This window comes from Panulirus ornatus, chromosome 39, assembly GCF_036320965.1.
Source record: "Panulirus ornatus isolate Po-2019 chromosome 39, ASM3632096v1, whole genome shotgun sequence".
NCBI classification, from domain to species: Eukaryota; Metazoa; Arthropoda; class Malacostraca; order Decapoda; family Palinuridae; genus Panulirus; species Panulirus ornatus.
Window position 1 is genome coordinate 12,240,211 of NC_092262.1, and position 20,038 is coordinate 12,260,248.

Sequence of the window (20,038 nt, forward strand, 5' to 3'; positions counted from 1 at the left end):
CAGTTTGGTTCGTTTCTAAAATTATTGTATTACCCTAAAATCACTCATTTATGAGGAAAGTAATGAGTATAATTTCTAAAATACTTTAATAATGATTTAAATAACATGTTAATGACATAAAACATGATAAACATGATTTACGCTATATTCTGGGAATAACAGAAAACGTATCTGCATTAGGGGTGGCTACACCAAAAATATTAGTTTGCAAATATATATACAGGAAATACATAATACGCAACCATGTATAATTATCTATGCATTTCTTTGTACATCAGGTATTCCTTTCACCGTCAGTCCTTTTCCCCAGCGAACAACTAGGTAACATTAATTCATAAATTTCATTTGTGTTTACACCAAACTAATGTTCTGTTTTAAAGCTGAGAAAAGGACCAGAAGAGGCGTTTTATGTTGTTGTGTTGGGGCGAGGATACAAGATGGGAGAGATTTGTCTGCTCTTTGACCGCCTGGAAATCATAAGGGGACAAGAGGTGTGGCGAGCTGCTGTGATACATTGAGATTCAAATGTGGTATAGACCATCCCGCCTGGGTCGGGCTGTGGTGCGGCCACAGCCTGACTGACCACGACCTGCCCTACTGTGTGTGTGTGGCGGCCGGTCAAGAGGCACCGTTCATGAGAAGTGCCTGGGGACGTCTCGAGCTGCGGCTGTGGGGGTGAAGACCAGAACCGTGTGATAAAATGCACTCCACAGCAGGTTACCATAGTAAGAACACCTTGTGTTAGGCAACACAGCAGGTTACCATAGTAAGAACACCAAGTGTTAGGCACCACAGCAGGTTACCATAGTAAAAAAAAAACCTGTGTTAGGCACCACAGCAGGTTACCATGGTGAGAACACCATGTGTTAGGCACCACAGCAGGTTACCATAGTAAGATCAAGTGTTAGGCACCACAGCAGGTTACCATAGTAAGAACACAATGGGTTAGGCACCACAGCAGGTTACCACAGTGAACACCCTGTGTTAGGCAACAACAAGTTACCACAGTAAGAACACCATGTGTTAGGCACCACAGCAGGTTACCATAGTAAGAACACCTTGTGTTAGGCAACACAGCAGGTTACCATAGTAAGAACACCAAGTGTTAGGCACCACAGCAGGTTACCATAGTAAGAACACCAAGTGTTAGGCACCACAGCAGGTTACCATAGTAAAAAAAAAACCTGTGTTAGGCACCACAGCAGGTTACCATGGTGAGAACACCATGTGTTAGGCACCACAGCAGGTTACCATAGTAAGATCAAGTGTTAGGCACCACAGCAGGTTACCATAGTAAGAACACAATGGGTTAGGCACCACAGCAGGTTACCATAGTAAAAGCACCATGTGTTAGGCACCACAGCAGGTTACCATAGTTAGAACACCCTGTGTTAGGCACCACAGTGAAAACATCCTGTGCTAGGCACCACAGCAGGCTACCACAGTGAAAACACCCTGTATACATACAAACAACAGACAGACATATATACACATGTACATAATCATACTTGCTTACCTTCATCCATTCCCGTCGCTAACGTGCTCCACAGGAACAGCATTGTTACCCCTCACTTCAGCAAGGCAGCGCCAGGAAAACAGACAAAAAAGGCCACATTTGTTCACAATCACTAGCTGTCATGTGTAATGTACTGAAACCACAGGTCCCTTTTCACATCCAGGCCCCACAGACCTTTCCATGGTTTACCCCAGACGCTTCACACACAAAATATATATATAGAGAGAGAGAGAGAGAGAGAAGAGAGAGAGAGAGAGAGAGAGAGTGTTTCACCTTTTAGAAAGTTAAATAGTTAAATGTTTGAGGACAATGTGGTGTGAGGTGGTCTGATCACGTAAGTAATGAAAAGGTAAGAGATGTGTGGTAATAAAAAAAATGTGGTTGAGAGAGCAGAAGGTATGTTGAAATGGTTTGGATATGTGTCAGAGGTGGAGGGAAGAAGAAGCGGGAGACCAAATTGGAGGTGGAAGGATGGAGTGACAAGATTTTGAGCAATCGGGGCTTGAACATACAGGAGGGTGAAAGGCATGCAAGGAATAGAGTGAATTGGAAGGATATGGTACATTGGGGTCAATGTGCTGTCAATGGATTGAACCAGGACATGTGAAGCATTTGGGGTAAACCATGGAAAGTTTTGCAAGGCCTGGATGTGGATAGGGAGCTGTAGTTTCGGTGCATTACACATGACAGCTAGAGACAGTGTGAACAAATATGGCCTTTGTTGTCTTTTCCTAGTGCTACCTCATGCGCATGGGGCAGGTGTGTGCGAGTGTTTTCATGTGTGGCAGAGTGGCGACAGGAATGGATGAAGGCAGAAAATATAAATATGTACATGTGTATTTAATTACATGTCTGTGTATGTATATGTATCTATACGTTGAAATGTATAGCTATGTATATATGCATGTGTGGGCATCTATGTATATACGCATACACTTTATCACCATTTCCCGTGTCAGCGAGGTAATAGCAGAAGATGGCCAAATGAAGATATTCCCTCTAACACTCAGTCCTCTGTTCTTAACACTACCTTGCTTATGCTACAAGAACCAATTCAACATAGCTGAAGACCCTTTATGCCGATGATGCAAATACCACAATGAAACAACTGAACACAATGCTCAATTACCCAGAATGCTTCCAAAACAGGCACACACGTACCATTACCATATTTTATAACCTACAGTCCTACCCTGAGGATGTGGCCTTCTTCCTAAGTGCAGTGGAAGCCCCAAAGAAGATAAAGGAACTAGTGGCACAAGAAGGGACAGTTAAGAGGTATGTACTGTATTCCAATCATGGGAAAACCACCAATGCAGAAGAAAAGTGGTGGAACTAGACGTAGGTTACTATGGTTTATCATCGTAACAATGAGGAGGTATATGTACATAGAATAAAATGTACAGTAATTTTCAAATATTAACCACCTAAAAATTACAAGATGTAATATGTAATTTCCACAGAGTTAAGGCAGTACTTTTGCAAGTTACATTATTCATTTCAATCTGAAGTCAAAATGCATGAGTGTACATATGGGTGGGGTCACCAGATACAGTACTGTATATTTCACTTACCCTTAAATGCACTACCTCCAAGCACTTCCAGCATAAAGGTTGGTACAGCAGTGAAACACTGTACAGCAAGATTGTGATATGCTTGTCTCAAGATGAGAACTTGCGAGTACATCTCATACTTCAGGAAGACCTACAATTTCAGAAGACTTATAAGATTCACAAATGCAACTACATCTCCTTAATACCTCCTTTATCTATAATACTTTATGCAACTTCTCTCCTATAATTATGGTTGACACCTGCAGATCACTAGAAAAAAAAATACTGTCTTTAAAGACTACAAAAAATGGAACTTTGGAAGAGGTTTCCACAGGAATTTCCACAGACACTGAAGAGAAATATTTCATTGCTGTAAAAAAAGAATGTAAAGAAAAACTTTAATATTAAATACATCAAAGACACTGCTTCAAATGTGATGAGCTTTCTACCCAAAATGGATATCTGCCTTCTATTTCAATTTACGTGCATACTATAAAGCATTACATACTAATATATACCAGTTGCATACCAAAAATCATTATGTACTAATATATACCAGTTGCATACCAAAGGGAATTATGTCCCAATATATACCAGTTAAAGAATAAAATTCTCTAAGGCAATACTTATGCATTCTTCTATTTCAACCTTTACAGGATACTTAACATACATCTTAACACCAAGGCAGCTTACTTTCACAGCTCGACTTTCATGGACCTCACGCTCACTACCCATCTGCAGTAATCAGTTCCATATAATTCTGGGGTACTCTCTTTATCCCCAACTTCAGCTCCATAAAACGGAGTCAAAGTCATAAATGAAATTTGTTCAATCATTTCTCAACTCTAATACTGCCACACAATATTTTTACTATACAACAGCATTCTTTCCTAAATATAACCTCAACTGCAGACTACAAATCTTTAAATCTGTCACTCTGCCAGAAATGTTAACATCCTACTCAATATCAAAAGTAAAAACATGCCATTATTTCGGTCAAACTCTAAGAGCATACCTATACATACAGTGACCTTCCTACTGGAGACATATATGATCTAGAAGCCAAGTTCACCTAGATTTTAACAATATAGCAGTCTCTTGAGTATGGCATTTTTGTCACAATAAGGCCCTAGACTAATGAACAACTTTGCATAGACATTACCAATCTGCTAAGTGGTTTGCTTTGAATGTGTTACATGTTAGCTCTGGTACTTTCAGATCAATGATCATGGTGAGATCTACTTGACAGAATTACCAAGATTATCTGGATTACAACGGTAGGTTGGGCAACAGTCAGGGTACTGTGCCGTCGTGTCAACCTGCACAATACACTTGTAGGTGGTGTTGAAGATCTCTGAATCACATCTGAAATGATAACAGGATATAAAAAAGGAGTATTAGGCACAAAAGGTTATTTTTTTTTGCAATATAAAAAAATGAAAATTATTTGTTAAACACATAAATCGTACTTTCAAGAACATGCAGAGGCTCAAAAGCGATTATGCAAACATATGACAATCAACAGCTTCTTGTCATTCCTGAAGGTCAAAACTTCATTATATACCAATAGAAACATATTCAATGGCTATCTCCACATTCAAAGTAGCCTGACTAGATATACTATTAAAAATACTTGTCAGGGGAGATGAATCTAGGGGCACATAATATGTGCCTTCTGCACAATATGTGCATACATACTGTCAATACAATATACATGACTGCTTGAGAGTGGCTTTGTAAATAATGAGACTGTTATTGATGCTACCTCAATGATGGCAGTAAAAGCATTTAGGAAAGAAAAATGAGTTTTGACAGTGAAATTTTCTCTCTCAAAGGCTGGGTCCCACAAGCATACAATATTTTCAGTCTTTCTGCTGGGGCCTTCCCCATCCATCACTGTCCTCCCAACTAGACAATGGCAGCTTGCTAATTTGGGGCCCATTCTTGGCCAATCAGAGTCCACAATGTGAAAAAAAGATGCTCTGGAAGGAGGTAAATAATGTGCATAAGACAAGAGAACAAATGGGAACATCAGTGAAAGGGACAAGGAGGGAAGTGATAACATGTAATGATGAAGTGAGAAGGAGACAGTGAGTATTTTGAAGGTTTGCTGAACGTGTTTGATGACAAAGTGGCAGATGTAGGGTGTTTTGGTTAGGGTGGTGTGTGAAGTGAGAGGGTCAGGGAGAGTGGTTTGGTTTAGAGACAAGAGGCAGCGAAAACTTTGCAGAATATGAAATTTGGGATGCTATTGCAGTTGAATTTATTACGAAAGAGGGCAAATGTGTTGTCGATTGGTTGATAAGGATATTCAATATATGTATGGATCATGGCGAAATGCCCGAGGCTTGGCGGAATGCATGCATAGTGCAAAAAGGAGAGTGTCCAAACTACAGAGATATGTTTGTCGAGTATTACTGGAAAACTGTATGGGAGGGTATTGACAGAGGGTGAAGGCATGTACTGAGCATCAGATTGGGGAGGAGCAGTGTGGTTTCAGAAGTGGTAGAGGATGTCTGGATCACGAGTTTTCTTTGAAGAATGTTTTGCGCGAGAAATACTTGCAAAAACGGGTGGATTTGTACGTATTATTCATGGATTTGGAGAAAGCATATGATAGAGTTGATAGAGATGCTTTGTGTAAGGTCTTAAGAGCATATGGTATGGGAGGTAAGCTGCTAGAAGCATTGAAAGGTTTTTACCAAGGATGTAAGGCATGTGTATGAGTAGGAAGAGAGGAGAGTGACTGGTTCCCAAGGAAGGCTGGTTGCAGCATGGGTGTGTGATGTCCCCACAGTTGTTTAATTTGTTTATGGATGGGGAAGTTAGGGAGGTAAATGCAACTGTTTTGGCGAGAGGAGAAAGTATGCAGTCTGTTTGGGATGAGAAGGCCTGGCAAGCGAGTCAGTTGTTATTCGCCAATGATAAAACAGGTTGCCAATTCGAATGAGAAACTGCAGAAGTTGGTGACCAAGTCTGGGAAAGTGTGTGAAAGGAGAAAGTTGAGAGTAAATGTGAATAAGAGCAAAATTATTAGGTTCAGCAGGGTTGAAGGACAAACTAGTTGAGATGTAAGTTTGAATGGAGGAAAAACTGGAGGAAATTAAGTTTTAGATATCTGGGACTGAACTAATCGATGAATTCGACCATGGAAAAGGAATCAAGTCACAGGGAGGAGGATGAGAAGGCAAAGGTTCTGGGAGCAATGAACGTGTGGAAGGAGAAAATGTTATCTCGGAGAGCAAAAATAGGTGTTCCAACATTATATGGTTGCAAAGCATGGGCTATAAACAAGGTTGTACAGAGGGTGAATGTGTTGGAAATGAATGTCTGAGAACAATATGTGGTTTGAGGTGGTCTGATCAAGTAAGGAAAGGGTAAGAGATGCATGATAAAAAGTGTGTGGTTGAGAGAGCAGAAAAGGGTGTGTTAAAATGGTTTGGACATATGGGGAAAATGAGTTAGGAAAGGTTGACAAAGAGGATATATGTGTCAGAGGTGGAGGGAACAGGGAGACAGGAAATCAAATCAGAAGGGGAAGGATGGAGAGAAAATGATTTTAACCAATTGGGGTCTAAACATACAGGAACATGAAAGGTATGCATGGAAAAGATTTGAAATGATGTGAAATACCGGGGCTGACATGCCATCAATGGACTAATCCAAGGCATGTCAAACACCCAGGGTAAACCATGGAAAGGTCTGTCAGGCCTGGATGCAGATAGATTGGAGGAAATGAAGCATTTTAGATATCAAGGGAGTGGACTCATCAGTGAATGGAACCATGGAGTGGAAGTGAGCCACAGGGTGTGGGAGGGGGCAAAAGTTCTGGGAGTGATGAATGTGTGGAAAATGGTAGAGCATCAAAAGCCAAGCAAATTAAAGTAGTCTTTGCTACTCCCTAAACACCTCCTGCCTCAGCAGGGTTACCCAAAACAAACAGCCATCATGAGCCCAAAGTAACATATTTACAACACAGATTAAAACAATTTCTAATGCACCTGGGAAAAGTTCAGGATGTAAAGGACTCCGGCTTCTAACAGACCACCTTCCTCAGCCTGCAATTAGAGTGGGTTTCACTAAAATCCCCATTTACTGAAAACTGCCACTGAGGACATGCTAAAACTCAACAGTAGCCACAGTCACTGGGTTAATGCAGCCAATCTCCTCCTCCTGTACTTAGTCCCTCATTGCACTCTTGTGCTCCTTCACAAGTGTCCTCTTTACTGTAGTTTACCAACAATGTCCAGGTTGATTCCTAATTTCATCTAGCTCCAATCCATTTGCACTAATCAATCCTGGCCTCCCTTTGCTGGAAGTGGGAGAGATGTTCTTCCTTCTGGCCTCATCCTATTCTATTCATTTTTTGCTTTTTTGTGTGTATTTTTAGCCCTATCTTCTCTTTCAGTCTGTCACCCCTGACAAACACTGTTTGGAACTCCACTTTCTTGTCAGAATCACAAGCCTGCTTAAGTACAGCTAGGTTACACATCTCCATATCAAAAGCTATCCTTACTGGCAGTCACCAGACTCGGGTAACTCATAGGCTGATGTCACGGATTTCCTACAAGAGTGAAATATAAAGGGTCAGTATCTTCGAGCACATGCATGCAATGCAAACATGCCTTTCCTTAAAGAACATGTTACACACCGATGACAACAATCTAAATGGTCACAGATTTCACCAGTCCGTATGTGCCACAACAGACTGGTAAGGTCATAATCCTCACTATACTAAAGGACTGTATGACATCTTGGAATCACACTTACGAATCGGTCTCTGTGATGAAGGAGCCACGAAAGTGGATGCAAGTGCGTCGGCGGCAGCCTTTGACATACCATTTCTGGCCAGCAAAATAAAAGCCTTCTTTTGTGTGACACCCACCTGGACCTAACAAATAAAAATGTTTACACACAAGTACATGAATAGATCAATATGTAAACTATCAGAATTAGCAGTTTGGGAGGACTTAAAGGTGTAAGAATGGAGAAAGTCTTTTTCAGTAACAAAGGCATGAAAACTAGCAAGATTCAATGACAAATGTTAGAAAACAGTCAAAGAAAGGGGACAAGGATGCCTGCTAACAAAATTTTCAGCTATGAATTTTTTAAGATTCCAGTTTATTACTGGAACCTGTATGTAAATAATCTTCAACTTTCTATCATGCTATTCTGGATTAAAGACATGTATTTACAAGACAAGCCAAGTGATACAAGCTCAGCATGTCAAATCAAACCATGATAAATTTTTTTTTTTTTTTTATTTTTTTTTTTTTTATACTTTGTCGCTGTCTCCCGCGTTTGCGAGGTAGCGCAAGGAAACAGACAAAAGAAATGGCCCAACCCCCCCCATACACATGTATATACATACGTCCACACACGCAAATATACATACCTACACAGCTTTCCATGGTTTACCCCAGACGCTTCACATGCCTTGATTCAATCCACTGACAGCACGTCAACCCCGGTATACCACATCGCTCCAATTCACTCTATTCCTTGCCCTCCTTTCACCCTCCTGCATGTTCAGGCCCCGATCACACAAAATCTTTTTCACTCCATCTTTCCACCTCCAATTTGGTCTCCCTCTTCTCCTCGTTCCCTCCACCTCCGACACATATATCCTCTTGGTCAATCTTTCCTCACTCATTCTCTCCATGTGCCCAAACCACTTCAAAACACCCTCTTCTGCTCTCTCAACCACGCTCTTTTTATTTCCACACATCTCTCTTACCCTTACGTTACTCACTCGATCAAACCACCTCACACCACACATTGTCCTCAAACATCTCATTTCCAGCACATCCATCCTCCTGCGCACAACTCTATCCATAGCCCACGCCTCGCAACCATACAACATTGTTGGAACCACTATTCCTTCAAACACACCCATTTTTGCTTTCCGAGATAATGTTCTCGACTTCCACACATTCTTCAAGGCCCCCAGAATTTTCGCCCCCTCCCCCACCCTATGATCCACTTCCGCTTCCATGGTTCCATCCGCTGCCAGATCCACTCCCAGATATCTAAAACACTTCACTTCCTCCAGTTTTTCTCCATTCAAACTCACCTCCCAATTGACTTGACCCTCAACCCTACTGTACCTAATAACCTTGCTCTTATTCACATTTACTCTTCACTTTCTTCTTCCACACACTTTACCAAACTCAGTCACCAGCTTCTGCAGTTTCTCACATGAATCAGCCACCAGCGCTGTATCATCAGCGAACAACAACTGACTCACTTCCCAAGCTCTCTCATCCCCAACAGACTTCATACTTGCCCCTCTTTCCAAAACTTACATAATTAGAATGAATAAGGGCAGACAGTATGAATTATGTACATGTGTATATATGTATATGTCTGTATATATAAGTTGAGATGTATAGGTATGTATATGTGCGTGTGTGGAAGTGTATGTATATACATGTGTACGTGGTTGGGTTGGGCCATTCTTTCATCTACTTCCTTGCGCTACCTCGCTAACGCGAGACAGCGACAAAATAAAAATAATTAGATAAACATATATACGATGCAAGGGGTGGCGATGCCGTTTCCTGTGGTGCTTGGTGGTGCAAGGAATGGATGAAGGCAAGCACGAGTATATACATGTATATGTATGAATAAATATGTACATGTGTGCATATATGTTAAGGCGAGTAGATATGTCTTGCTTTGTCTATTTCCTGGCACTAAGAAATGGCAATCAAGTATGAAATATAGCAATGCTGTTTCCTGTGGGGCAGGGTAGTGCCAAGAATGGACGAAGGCAAGCAAGTATGAATATGTACATGTCTGCATATGCATACGTTAGGTATATGCATGTACATGTGCGCATTTATGTATATATATGTATATATGAGTGGATAGGCCATTCTTCATCTGTCTCCTGGTGCTCTTATTCAGAAAACTTACTACAAACAATCAACCCTTCTCACTCAGGCATTTCATTTCCAACACATCCATCCTCTGTTCTTTGGCATTCGGGGCCTATGACTTACACCATATATTATTCTCATGCATTTCATTTCCAATGCATCCACTCTCCTCTGTTCTTTTGCATTTAGGGCCAAAGACTTGCAACCATACAACACTGTCAGAATAAATATACCATCAAATATATCAATCTCTGCTCTAATGGACAATGGCCTCTCCTTCCACACACTCATCAATGCCCTTATCTTACCCTATGATTCACCTCAGTTCTCATTGTTTTAGCCACTCCCACATCCACTTCCAGGTACCTAAAACACTCAGGATAAGTGCCTTTACAACATATCATTTGCATAAAAGTCATTCCTCACACCATTCATCTTTGCATTTCAGGAAGGGATTATACTTTTCTACAACTCTTAAAACCATACAAAAACTTTCTATGTTAAAGATTAACCTATTTTCATTGGGTTCATCATGACAGCAGCCAGTGATTAACAAGTGATGTAAAATCCGCCATCAGTCTAATGCAACATTTTTCTTGTTCACTCTTTCCTGAAAATGTCACTAATTTGCCCAATTTTATCACGTTATTCTTTAAACACAGAGTTGCAGTAACTAATGGAAGTTAAATTTGCATTACAAGTTAATGGGTATCTTTTTAGAAATTTCACAATCAAATTTTCTTAATCTGTAGCCAATCAGTATATACTATACTGTATGAATCACTATACTGTATGAATCTCTAGGTCAGTGCACTTTGCTGGTAGGTTTCCAATACAGCCTAAAGAGGACTCCCATGGCATCTTGAGCATTAGCAAATTCAAGGAAATTTAGTAATGAAAAACCTCTTTGATAATGATGTGCAGGTAAGGATCTGGATATCACTCAGAATGTTTCATAAATTCTCTGCTGATTTGTATGGTTGTCCACCGAGCAGACAGTTGGGGGATTAAACTACCAGCGATTCTGTGTCAAGATTGATTATGTGCCAGTCATGTCATACAAGTTGAACTTACATTCATTTGTTGATATATGATGCCAAGTGTTTAATAAAAGCTGTATTGGAACATTAAATGCATATTCTTTTGCCTCCATAACTGAATTTATTACTTCCACTTCAATCAATTAAACCAGAACTTACAACCTGATAATTCACAGAGGCTACTGGTACCTCAACCATGAATTATGGCGACCCCTATGTATATATGCAGAAAGGCATCTCAATGTGGTCAAGATGACATATGCTATGCATTACAAAAAGCAAAATTGTACACACAGCACTAAGACAATCTTTTCACTGATGAAAAACAGATCTCAATGATCACTTTAACTTTTGAGAGATTGGTATTCTTTCAGATTTTTCATCCTTAAGTCACATCATGTCACTAAGGTGTAAAGATTTTTTGTGTTGTGTGAATATAATCAAATGAGACGTATAATATATACTATTTAGTGATTTTGAACAAGGTGCACAATAAGTTGTGCTTAAGGCAATGCTATACTCTTCTTTTTCCTTGTTTAGGAGAAAGAGGAAATGACCTACTAGTTAATGCTACTACAGTATAAGAAATCTGACCAGGCACTAGAAACCAGACAAATTCCAACCCCCATCAAAATACCTGAACATCCACCATCATCCTTACTGTTGACTTACATTTGCTGAAGCTTACAAACCAATAACAAGAGCAGGGGAGTTTTGACAATTCTCTAAGTGGAATCCAGCAGTCTATAAAGTACAGGTACATATATCCAAATCATCCCTAATATACGTGACCCTCACTAATACAGTACTATCAGCAATACAGTACTGCTCCAAACCACACTCTACAATGCTCATCATATTCACCAAACACTACATTACTATTGAATAAATTCATGCAATATTCAAAACTAGATTCAAAGTGCATCTACACTGGTAACATACCCTTCACTTTTACTCCATGTTTGACTTGATCAATGGTAAAAGGCTGGAAACTTTTATGGCGAGTGTCAGGAACCTTTGAAAACTGGTACCTGTGCTGCAAAAATATATGTCCAACTCTGGACAAAAACAATCATATATTTGCTCAGAAAGCAATACATGACAAGACGAAAGTAAAAGGAAACAATTTACAAAATGGAATTTTGGTATCAAACTTTCAACCATCGCACTGAAGAACAATGACAAGGGAAAACACCAGCATAGACTTTATGCCTAATGAGTGCATAACAGCCTAAATATAGAGATAGGGCATAAAGGAGAAAATTCTATCACTGCAAGCAAGAATGGAAAGCCTCCTTTCACTTAATTTTGCACTTTTACACTGACTAATGCCAAAATTTTCCTTGATATACTATTTTATTTATTATACTTAGTCGCTATCTCCTGCATTAACAAGGTAGTGCAAGGAAACGGACAAAAGAATGGCCCTTCCCACCCACCCACATACACGCGTATACATACACGTCCACACACGCAAATATACATACCTATACATCTCAATGTATACATATATATAAACACAGACATATACATAATTCATACTGTCTGCCTTTATTCATTCCCATCGCCACCTCACCACATATGGAATAACAACACCCTTCCCCCTCATGTGTGCGAGGTAGCGCTAGGAAAAGACAACAAAGGACCCATTCATTCACACTCAGTCTCTAGCTGTCATGTAATAATGCACCGAAACCACAGCTCCCTTTCCACATCCAGGCCCCACAGAACTTTCCATGGTTTACCCCAGACGCATCACATGTCCTAATTCAATTCCTTGACAGTACTTCCACCCCAGAATACCACATAGTTCCAATTCACTATTCCTTGCAAGCCTTTCACCCTCCTGTATGTTCAGGCCCCAATCGCATTAGAGTATCATATCACTAAAGAATATGGAATAAGAAGAGTAGTATATCTAGGGATACACAGGGTTAATCTAAAGTAAAAGGTAACATTCTATGCAGTCTACTTTGCTTTAGGTCACGAGATTACCATATTCAAGTCTTTCTCCTAATGTACCTCTTTCAGTTCAAAAAATTTCACACTGTACCTTGCCTTTTCAATCTTAATACCAACATTTGCCACCCGTGGACCTTGTCCCAGTTTTTCCAAGTCTGTCTGGAGCAAAGACATTCAATTTCTGTAGATAAATTCCCCAACTTAGAAATCTCCGTCAAATATTAGACAAAAAGAACCAGTCCTCGGACTGATCCTTGTGGCACACTAATTGTAATCTAACCATTCTGAGGCTTGACCATTAATCAACTCTATGGTTAAACAATCAATTTCCTAACCACTGCAGTACAACCCCATCTATAAAATGTGAATTACATTTTTTTTTTAGTAAACCTTCGTAGAATTTTATTGAATGCTCTTCAAAAATCTAAATTGATATACGTTTTAACTCTTTTCACGCATGTTACACCATTAAATCAAGCAGATTTATGTGGAATTTTGTCGAAAACTATGCTCAGAGTCTTTCATTCAAAGCTGGAACTCAAAATGGTTTACAAATCCTGAATGATGGTTTCCACAAGTTTAACAACTACAGATATTAAGCCATTTGAATGTTAATTTTCAGGGAGCAATTAATACCTTTTCTGAATATGGTTGCTACTTTAGCAAGCTTCCATTCCCTTGGAAGTTTTCCCTGAAGGACATGAAGTGTTGAAAGAGCAGTCAACAGGTTAACTGTCCCATTTGTCCCCTCAGATAAAGCTTATATGGACCTGCCGATTGACTTTCTTTCATTCCATTTAGTGCTGACATACTGTTAACCCTGTTCATGTGCTGCAATACATTTTCGTCTCTTAGCAATGGAACTGGATTCAGGACAAGAGATGTATGATTAATATTTCCGTTTTCCAGGGAGTCTTACACTCGTGTTGCCCCGTTTCTTAACCCTGTACATGTGAACATACCATGTCTTTACTACTGTGTGCACACACACACACACACACACATATCCTTAGCTTAAGCCAGGTCTTCAAATATTAATACAGATGCAATTTAAAGGGGTTCTACTTTCACATCAAACCAAAAACTTGTACTTATATATATAACTATTACTGCCTTATCTAAATAGTTCAATAAAATATAATGGTCTTATTTATGATTAACATTTGTTGTATTCTATAAACACTGCATACAGCACTGCCGACCATAATCAGCCAATACAAGAAATTAAAAGCAATGCAAAATCTATTAAAAAAAATTACTGTATTCTGATTAAGAGAAACCTGGAGCACTACTGAAGTTAGGTAAAGTCTGCAGAGGTTCGACCAATTTCATGCAAGTGTGTTACCGCCTTTCACACTTACCCAAAAGTTTCCATTATACACTTTATTATCACAGTTATTGATGTTATTGAAATATAACAATGCTTTCATTCATGTTTCACACCTGTTCTTTCATCATCTTATTATATCACCAGTGCAGATCTAAAGCAAACAATATTCATAGCTACAGCGATGCAGGCTGAAACAGATTCACCATATACTCTGAAAACTACACTTGCATTGTAGAACAAAATTATTCAAAATCCAGAACACTGTAGGACAAAATTAGCCACTTTCACAGTTTATGGCACAAAAAAGTTATGAAATTTTTGTATTACACAACTGATACATCTATTTTCTGGGAGCCCTGGGCTAGGGACACTCATCTTACAGGTTAGGGTTGGTCAGTTTCAGTAAATAGGGACATAAACCATAACTAAAAATCTATGTGGAGAAGAAATTGTAAAATGTCAAGATTACTCAATACGATATATACGATACAGTAGAGCAAAGAGGATTCAATATCCAGAACAGTGGACAAAAATTACTCAATATCCAAAGAAATGTAGGACAAAATCATTTGATATCGAAAGCACTTTAGAATTATATTAATCAAAACCCAATGCAATGTAGGACAAATTACTCAATACTGAGAAAACAGAAGTAAATTTACTCAATATCCAAAGCAATACAGGACAAAAGTACTCATTATCTAAAGCTTTATGGAACAAAATTACTTAATAAACAAAGGACCATAGGCCAATATTACTCAATATCCAAAGAATTGTTGGGTAAAATTGATAAGCAAAGCATTGTCAAGCAAAACTACCAAATATCCAAAGATAACTGCTATGGTGTACGAACTAACCTTTAACTGGGACATTCTATGTAGTCTATATATGACAAAAAATTCAACAAAAGACACAAGATTTGATAAAGCCACCAACTTGCACCTTTTAAAACCCCTACCACTCCCTGAAATTTGCTACATCACACCAATAACCATTATACTGCCTCTCACCTACAAGAAAATAAACCCATAATCATGTATATCAATGTAACCGAGACATTCGTGTTGTCTGACATCAAAACAGAGAAACTTTAAACTCATACTTAAGCAAATACCAGACTGGCACTTCACAAGACACCATACTGGCCCATTATCATTCAGGCCCACACCTGTACACCATAACATAATGGCTGGTGCAAATCAAGTAATTTCTAGGCCTTTTATTTTCCCTCCATTATAATCTAACTTGGCCCCCTTCTCTGTTACTTCTTTTGAGAAGTAAAAACCAGAGGGGAGGATTTCCAGCCCCCAGCTCCCTCCCCTTTTAGTCGCCTTTAACAACACGCAGGAAATACATAGGAAGTATTCTTTCTCCCCTATCCCCAGGAAAAACTGGAGGAATCGAAGTGTTTTAGATATCTGGGAGTGGACTTAGCAGCTGATAGAAACATGGAAATGGAAGCGAGTCACAGGGTGGGGGCGAAGGTTCTCGAAGCAAAAATGGGCATGTGTGAAGGAATAGTGGTTCCAACAATGTTATGTGGTTGCGAGGCGTGGGCTATAGATAGAGTTGTGCGAAGGAGTGTGGATGTGATGGAAATGGGATGTTTGAAGACTATGTGGTGAGGGGTGGTTTGGTCGAGTAATAATAGGGTAAGAGATGTGGTAATAAAATGTGGTTGAAAGAACAGGAGAGGGTGTGTTGAAATGGTTTGGTCACATCGTGAGAATGTGCGAGGAAAGATTGACAAAGAATATATGAGTCAGAGGTGGAGTGAACGAGAAGTGGGAGACCAAACTGGAGGTGGAAGCATGGAGTGAAAAAAATTTTGAGTGGGGCCTGAACATGCAGGAGGGTGTAAGGCGTGCTAGGAATAGAGGACGAGATTAATAAGGACGAAAGGCCGTGCCTGGCGAACCGAAAGAAACGTCAAGAACATTGGAAACTGTTCCCACTTAGAAACGAGAACGAGATTACTGAGGACAAGGCCGTGCCTGGCGAACCTGAAGAGGAACGTTGACAACGGGAAACTGCTCACCTTTCACAAAGAGAACTGGTTGTCATTAGGACAAATGTCCAACCAAGTCTGATGACTTTAGGAACAAGAACATTGGAAAACGCGGCTCCCACTTTACAGCGAAAAGTTGTGGTCAGCCCTCAGCATCGGCGAGCCGCACAAGAGCATAGGGCTCGCACCCCAAGCTGTGGTCAGCCCTCAGCACCAGCGGGGCGCTCTACAACATAGGGCTCGCACCTCCTGAGTTATAGGCAGGTTTAATCTCAAACAATAACAGTAAGGACAGAGGTCCGCCTTGCTTGGCGAGGACCCAACGAAGAATATGAAGGAGCGTCAACGCCATCATGATACCCCCTTCCTCGCCAGCCAACTCTACCTGCCCCACTTTAGGGTCAGGTATTTTGCTGTGTTATACGAAAATACATGAAAAGGTCGAACACATGCGTTGTCGTTTTCTGTACCAAATTTAAACGTCAACTCGTATCGTCTACAATCATTCGTATCTATTCATATTAATGGAATAATCAGAAGTTACTAACCTTCATGAGCGACCACCTGCTTCTCCTCGCTGGGTGAGTCTTGCTGCTTGGCCGGAGGAGGAGGGTTGGCCTGAAACTGTGGTCTTCGTTTGACGTTCTGTGGTCCTACAGGATGTGGTCCGGGTCGAGGTGGAGTACCGGATAGTCTGGCTGGGCCGGAGAATGGGGTCTGTGGTCCGCGGAAGGGCTTGGAAGACTGCTGAAGAACGGCTTATCCTGCAGACCACCACCACCAGGGAAACCCTCATGGTGCGTCTCGAGGGTAAACAACGCACCAGGTTCCTCGTGGTGGATGAAATGGCCGTCAGTGTGCGCGTTGAAGGTCTGAAGTCTCCTGCTGGCTGGCGAGGCCGCACCACTAGTGGTCGCCGGCGGTCCGAGCCCCAGCATAACGAGCAACACTGCCGCAAGCAACATGGCAACGTGGCACACGGTTCGAACGACTCTACCCAACTCTGAAAATCAATCATCTAAGCTATCATTAACTGAAATCTATCTATCTATCTATCTATCTATATATATATATATATATATATATATATATATATATATATATATATATATATATATATATTCCTATGAGTCCACGGGGAAAATGAAACACGATAAGTTGCCAAGTGTACTTACGTGTAATAATCACATCTTGTGTCTCCCCTGGTGATGTGATTATTACACGAAAGTGCACTTGGGAGCTTATCGTGATTCATTTCCCCATGGACTCATGGGAATATATACCAGAGACAAGAGTCTGGTGGGCCAGCCCCGGGACGTCCATACACCATAACTGGCAGTTGGCTGTTCAAACGATGGCGTCACGTGACCTGACCCTCTCTAAAGCTGGCCCTTGGGACGTCTCCTACGTCAGGGTAGTGTCGCAACGTGACCCCTGGCGAGTACCTTAATACCTTATGGCTGTTCTATATCAGTAAAGCATTGTTTTTGCTAGTAATATTTAACGAGTCTCCTTAACCCCCCCCCCCCCCACAGTAACACCACTTTAACCACCCTCACCACAAGCTAAATATGCATAAATACCAGGAAGAAAATGATACATTTTAATAGCAAAATTCTACTATCGATCATTGCTCCTATCGTATTGACCATCGATAATGCGGCTCCACTTTCTTATTTCCAGGTGATAATGGCGGCTCCGGGGAGTGAGTGGAGGCGCGCGCGGCCAGGGTAAGGTGACCCGCCCGCCCCGCCCGCCATGTTGGCTCTTATTTACACTTTCTCCCAGGAAGGTGAGCGCCAGCTGCCAACACCCATCCCCGCGGCTCACCTCAAACTCGTTGTGAAAGTGGTCAGAAACATGACTAGGAAGCCCAGAATGTATGATGTCAATATGATTAATGATCAAAATGTATTATGAGACGATCATTTTAATGCAGGCTTATCATTTATACTGAACGATTTGGATTCAGAAAACTTTAATTGTTCTGGGCTGCCAGAGAGCGTCACCCAGTGATGATGGCCAAGACTACACATTACATGTAGGCCGACGTTTTGAATTTATTTTTACGATATAAAAGTACATATTGTGGGAGACTGTCTCACGACACCTTTGCATGTCTCTCATGTCATATGTGTAGGAGTTTGTCTCACGTAAAACTACTTTGTGGAGTGTCTTATAACTGTCTCATGTCACCTTTGCAGGAGACTGTCTCACGTCACCTTTGCAGGAGACTGTCTCACGTCACCTTTGCAGGAGACTGTCTCACGTCACCTTTGCAGGAGACTGTCTCACGTCACCTTTGCAGGAGACTGTCTCACGTCACCTTTGCAGGAGACTGTCTCACGTCACCTTTGCAGGAGACTGTCTCACGTCACCTTTGCAGGAGACTGTCTCACGGCACTGTCTCACGTCACCTTTGGAAGAGACTGTCTCACGTCACCTTTGCAGGAGAATGTCTCACGTCACCTTTGCAGGAGACTGTCTCACGTCACCTTTGCAGGAGACTGTCTCATGTCACCTTTGCAAGAGACTGTCTCACGTCACCTTTGCAGGAGACTGTCTCACGTAACCTTTGGAAGAGACTGTCTCACGTTACCTTTGCAGGAGACTGTCTCACGTCACCTTTGGAAGAGACTGTCTCACGTCACCTTTGCTGGAGAATGTCTCACGTCACCTTTGCAGGAGAATGTCTCACGTCACCTTTGCAGGAGAATGTCTCACGTCACCTTAACAGGAGAATGTCTCACGTCACCTTTGGAAGAGACTGTCTCACGTCACCTTTGCAGGAGACTGTCTCACGTCACCTTTGGAAGAGACTGTCTCACGTCACCTTTGCAGGAGAATGTCTCACGTCACCTTAACAGGAGAATGTCTCACGTCACCCCTAACAGGTGAGTATCTCACGTCACTTGTCTACGAGACTGTCTCTGGTCAGCTGGGGGGAAAGTCAGTGTATTACACTACATCACAAATCCCATTAGGCCACTCATCAAGGATGATGCACCAGAGGATATATGTTTTTTCTTCTAGGACACTAGACGATCACTAGTACGACCAAGGCCATGGGATACTGAACACTACACCATACTGGATATGGAACCCCAGCGGGGTAGTCAGACCAGAGCATCTCACCTTCCCTCTCCGGCGGCCAGCCACCAACTGACGCGCTCAGCCTCCCGCCCGCCCACCACTATACCCAACCCTCCCCCCCCCCAAGATGGTGGGGTGGGGGTACTTTTTCCCTTACTAGAGTCTTCTGTAAATAAAAATATTAATAATGATAGATGATAATAATAATAATAATAATTAACAATAATGATAATTATAATTAATAGTAATAATAATGATAATGATGAAGCTGTCTCATGAAGGTAAACCAAATAAAGTAAACCTCATTACGGTAACTCATGAAAATGAACCTCATTAAGGAAAATTAAGGGTGAACCTTATCAAGGTAAATTATGAAAGTGGACCTCATTAAGGTAAAGCATGAGTGAGCCCCATTAAGGTAACTCATGAAGTGAACGTTAGTAAGGTAAATTATGAAAGTGAACCTTATTCAGGTAGATCAAAGTGAACCTCGATGTGTGTGTGTGCGTCTGTGTATATATGAGTGGATGGTCCATTCTTCGTCTGTTTCCTGGCGCTACCTCACTGACCCGGGAAGTAGAGATTTAGTAGAATATATATGGCCCAACCCACCCCCATACACATGTATATACATACACGTCCACACACGCAAATA

General features: G+C 41.0%; 1 protein-coding gene across 1 annotated transcript; it reads right to left on the reverse strand.

Annotated features, from left to right (window-relative positions):
- Nucleotides 1-1,354: 1,354 nt before the first annotated feature.
- On the reverse strand, nt 1,355-17,228 carry LOC139761225 (uncharacterized). Its single transcript, XM_071685267.1, has 4 exons — nt 17,114-17,228; nt 16,839-17,048; nt 7,840-7,960; nt 1,355-4,434 (listed from the first exon to the last, which is right to left on the reverse strand). The coding sequence occupies exons 1-4, from the start codon at nt 17,226-17,228 to the stop codon at nt 4,308-4,310; spliced, it is 573 nt and encodes a 190-aa protein (XP_071541368.1). The 3' UTR covers nt 1,355-4,307.
- Nucleotides 17,229-20,038: the final 2,810 nt, after the last annotated feature.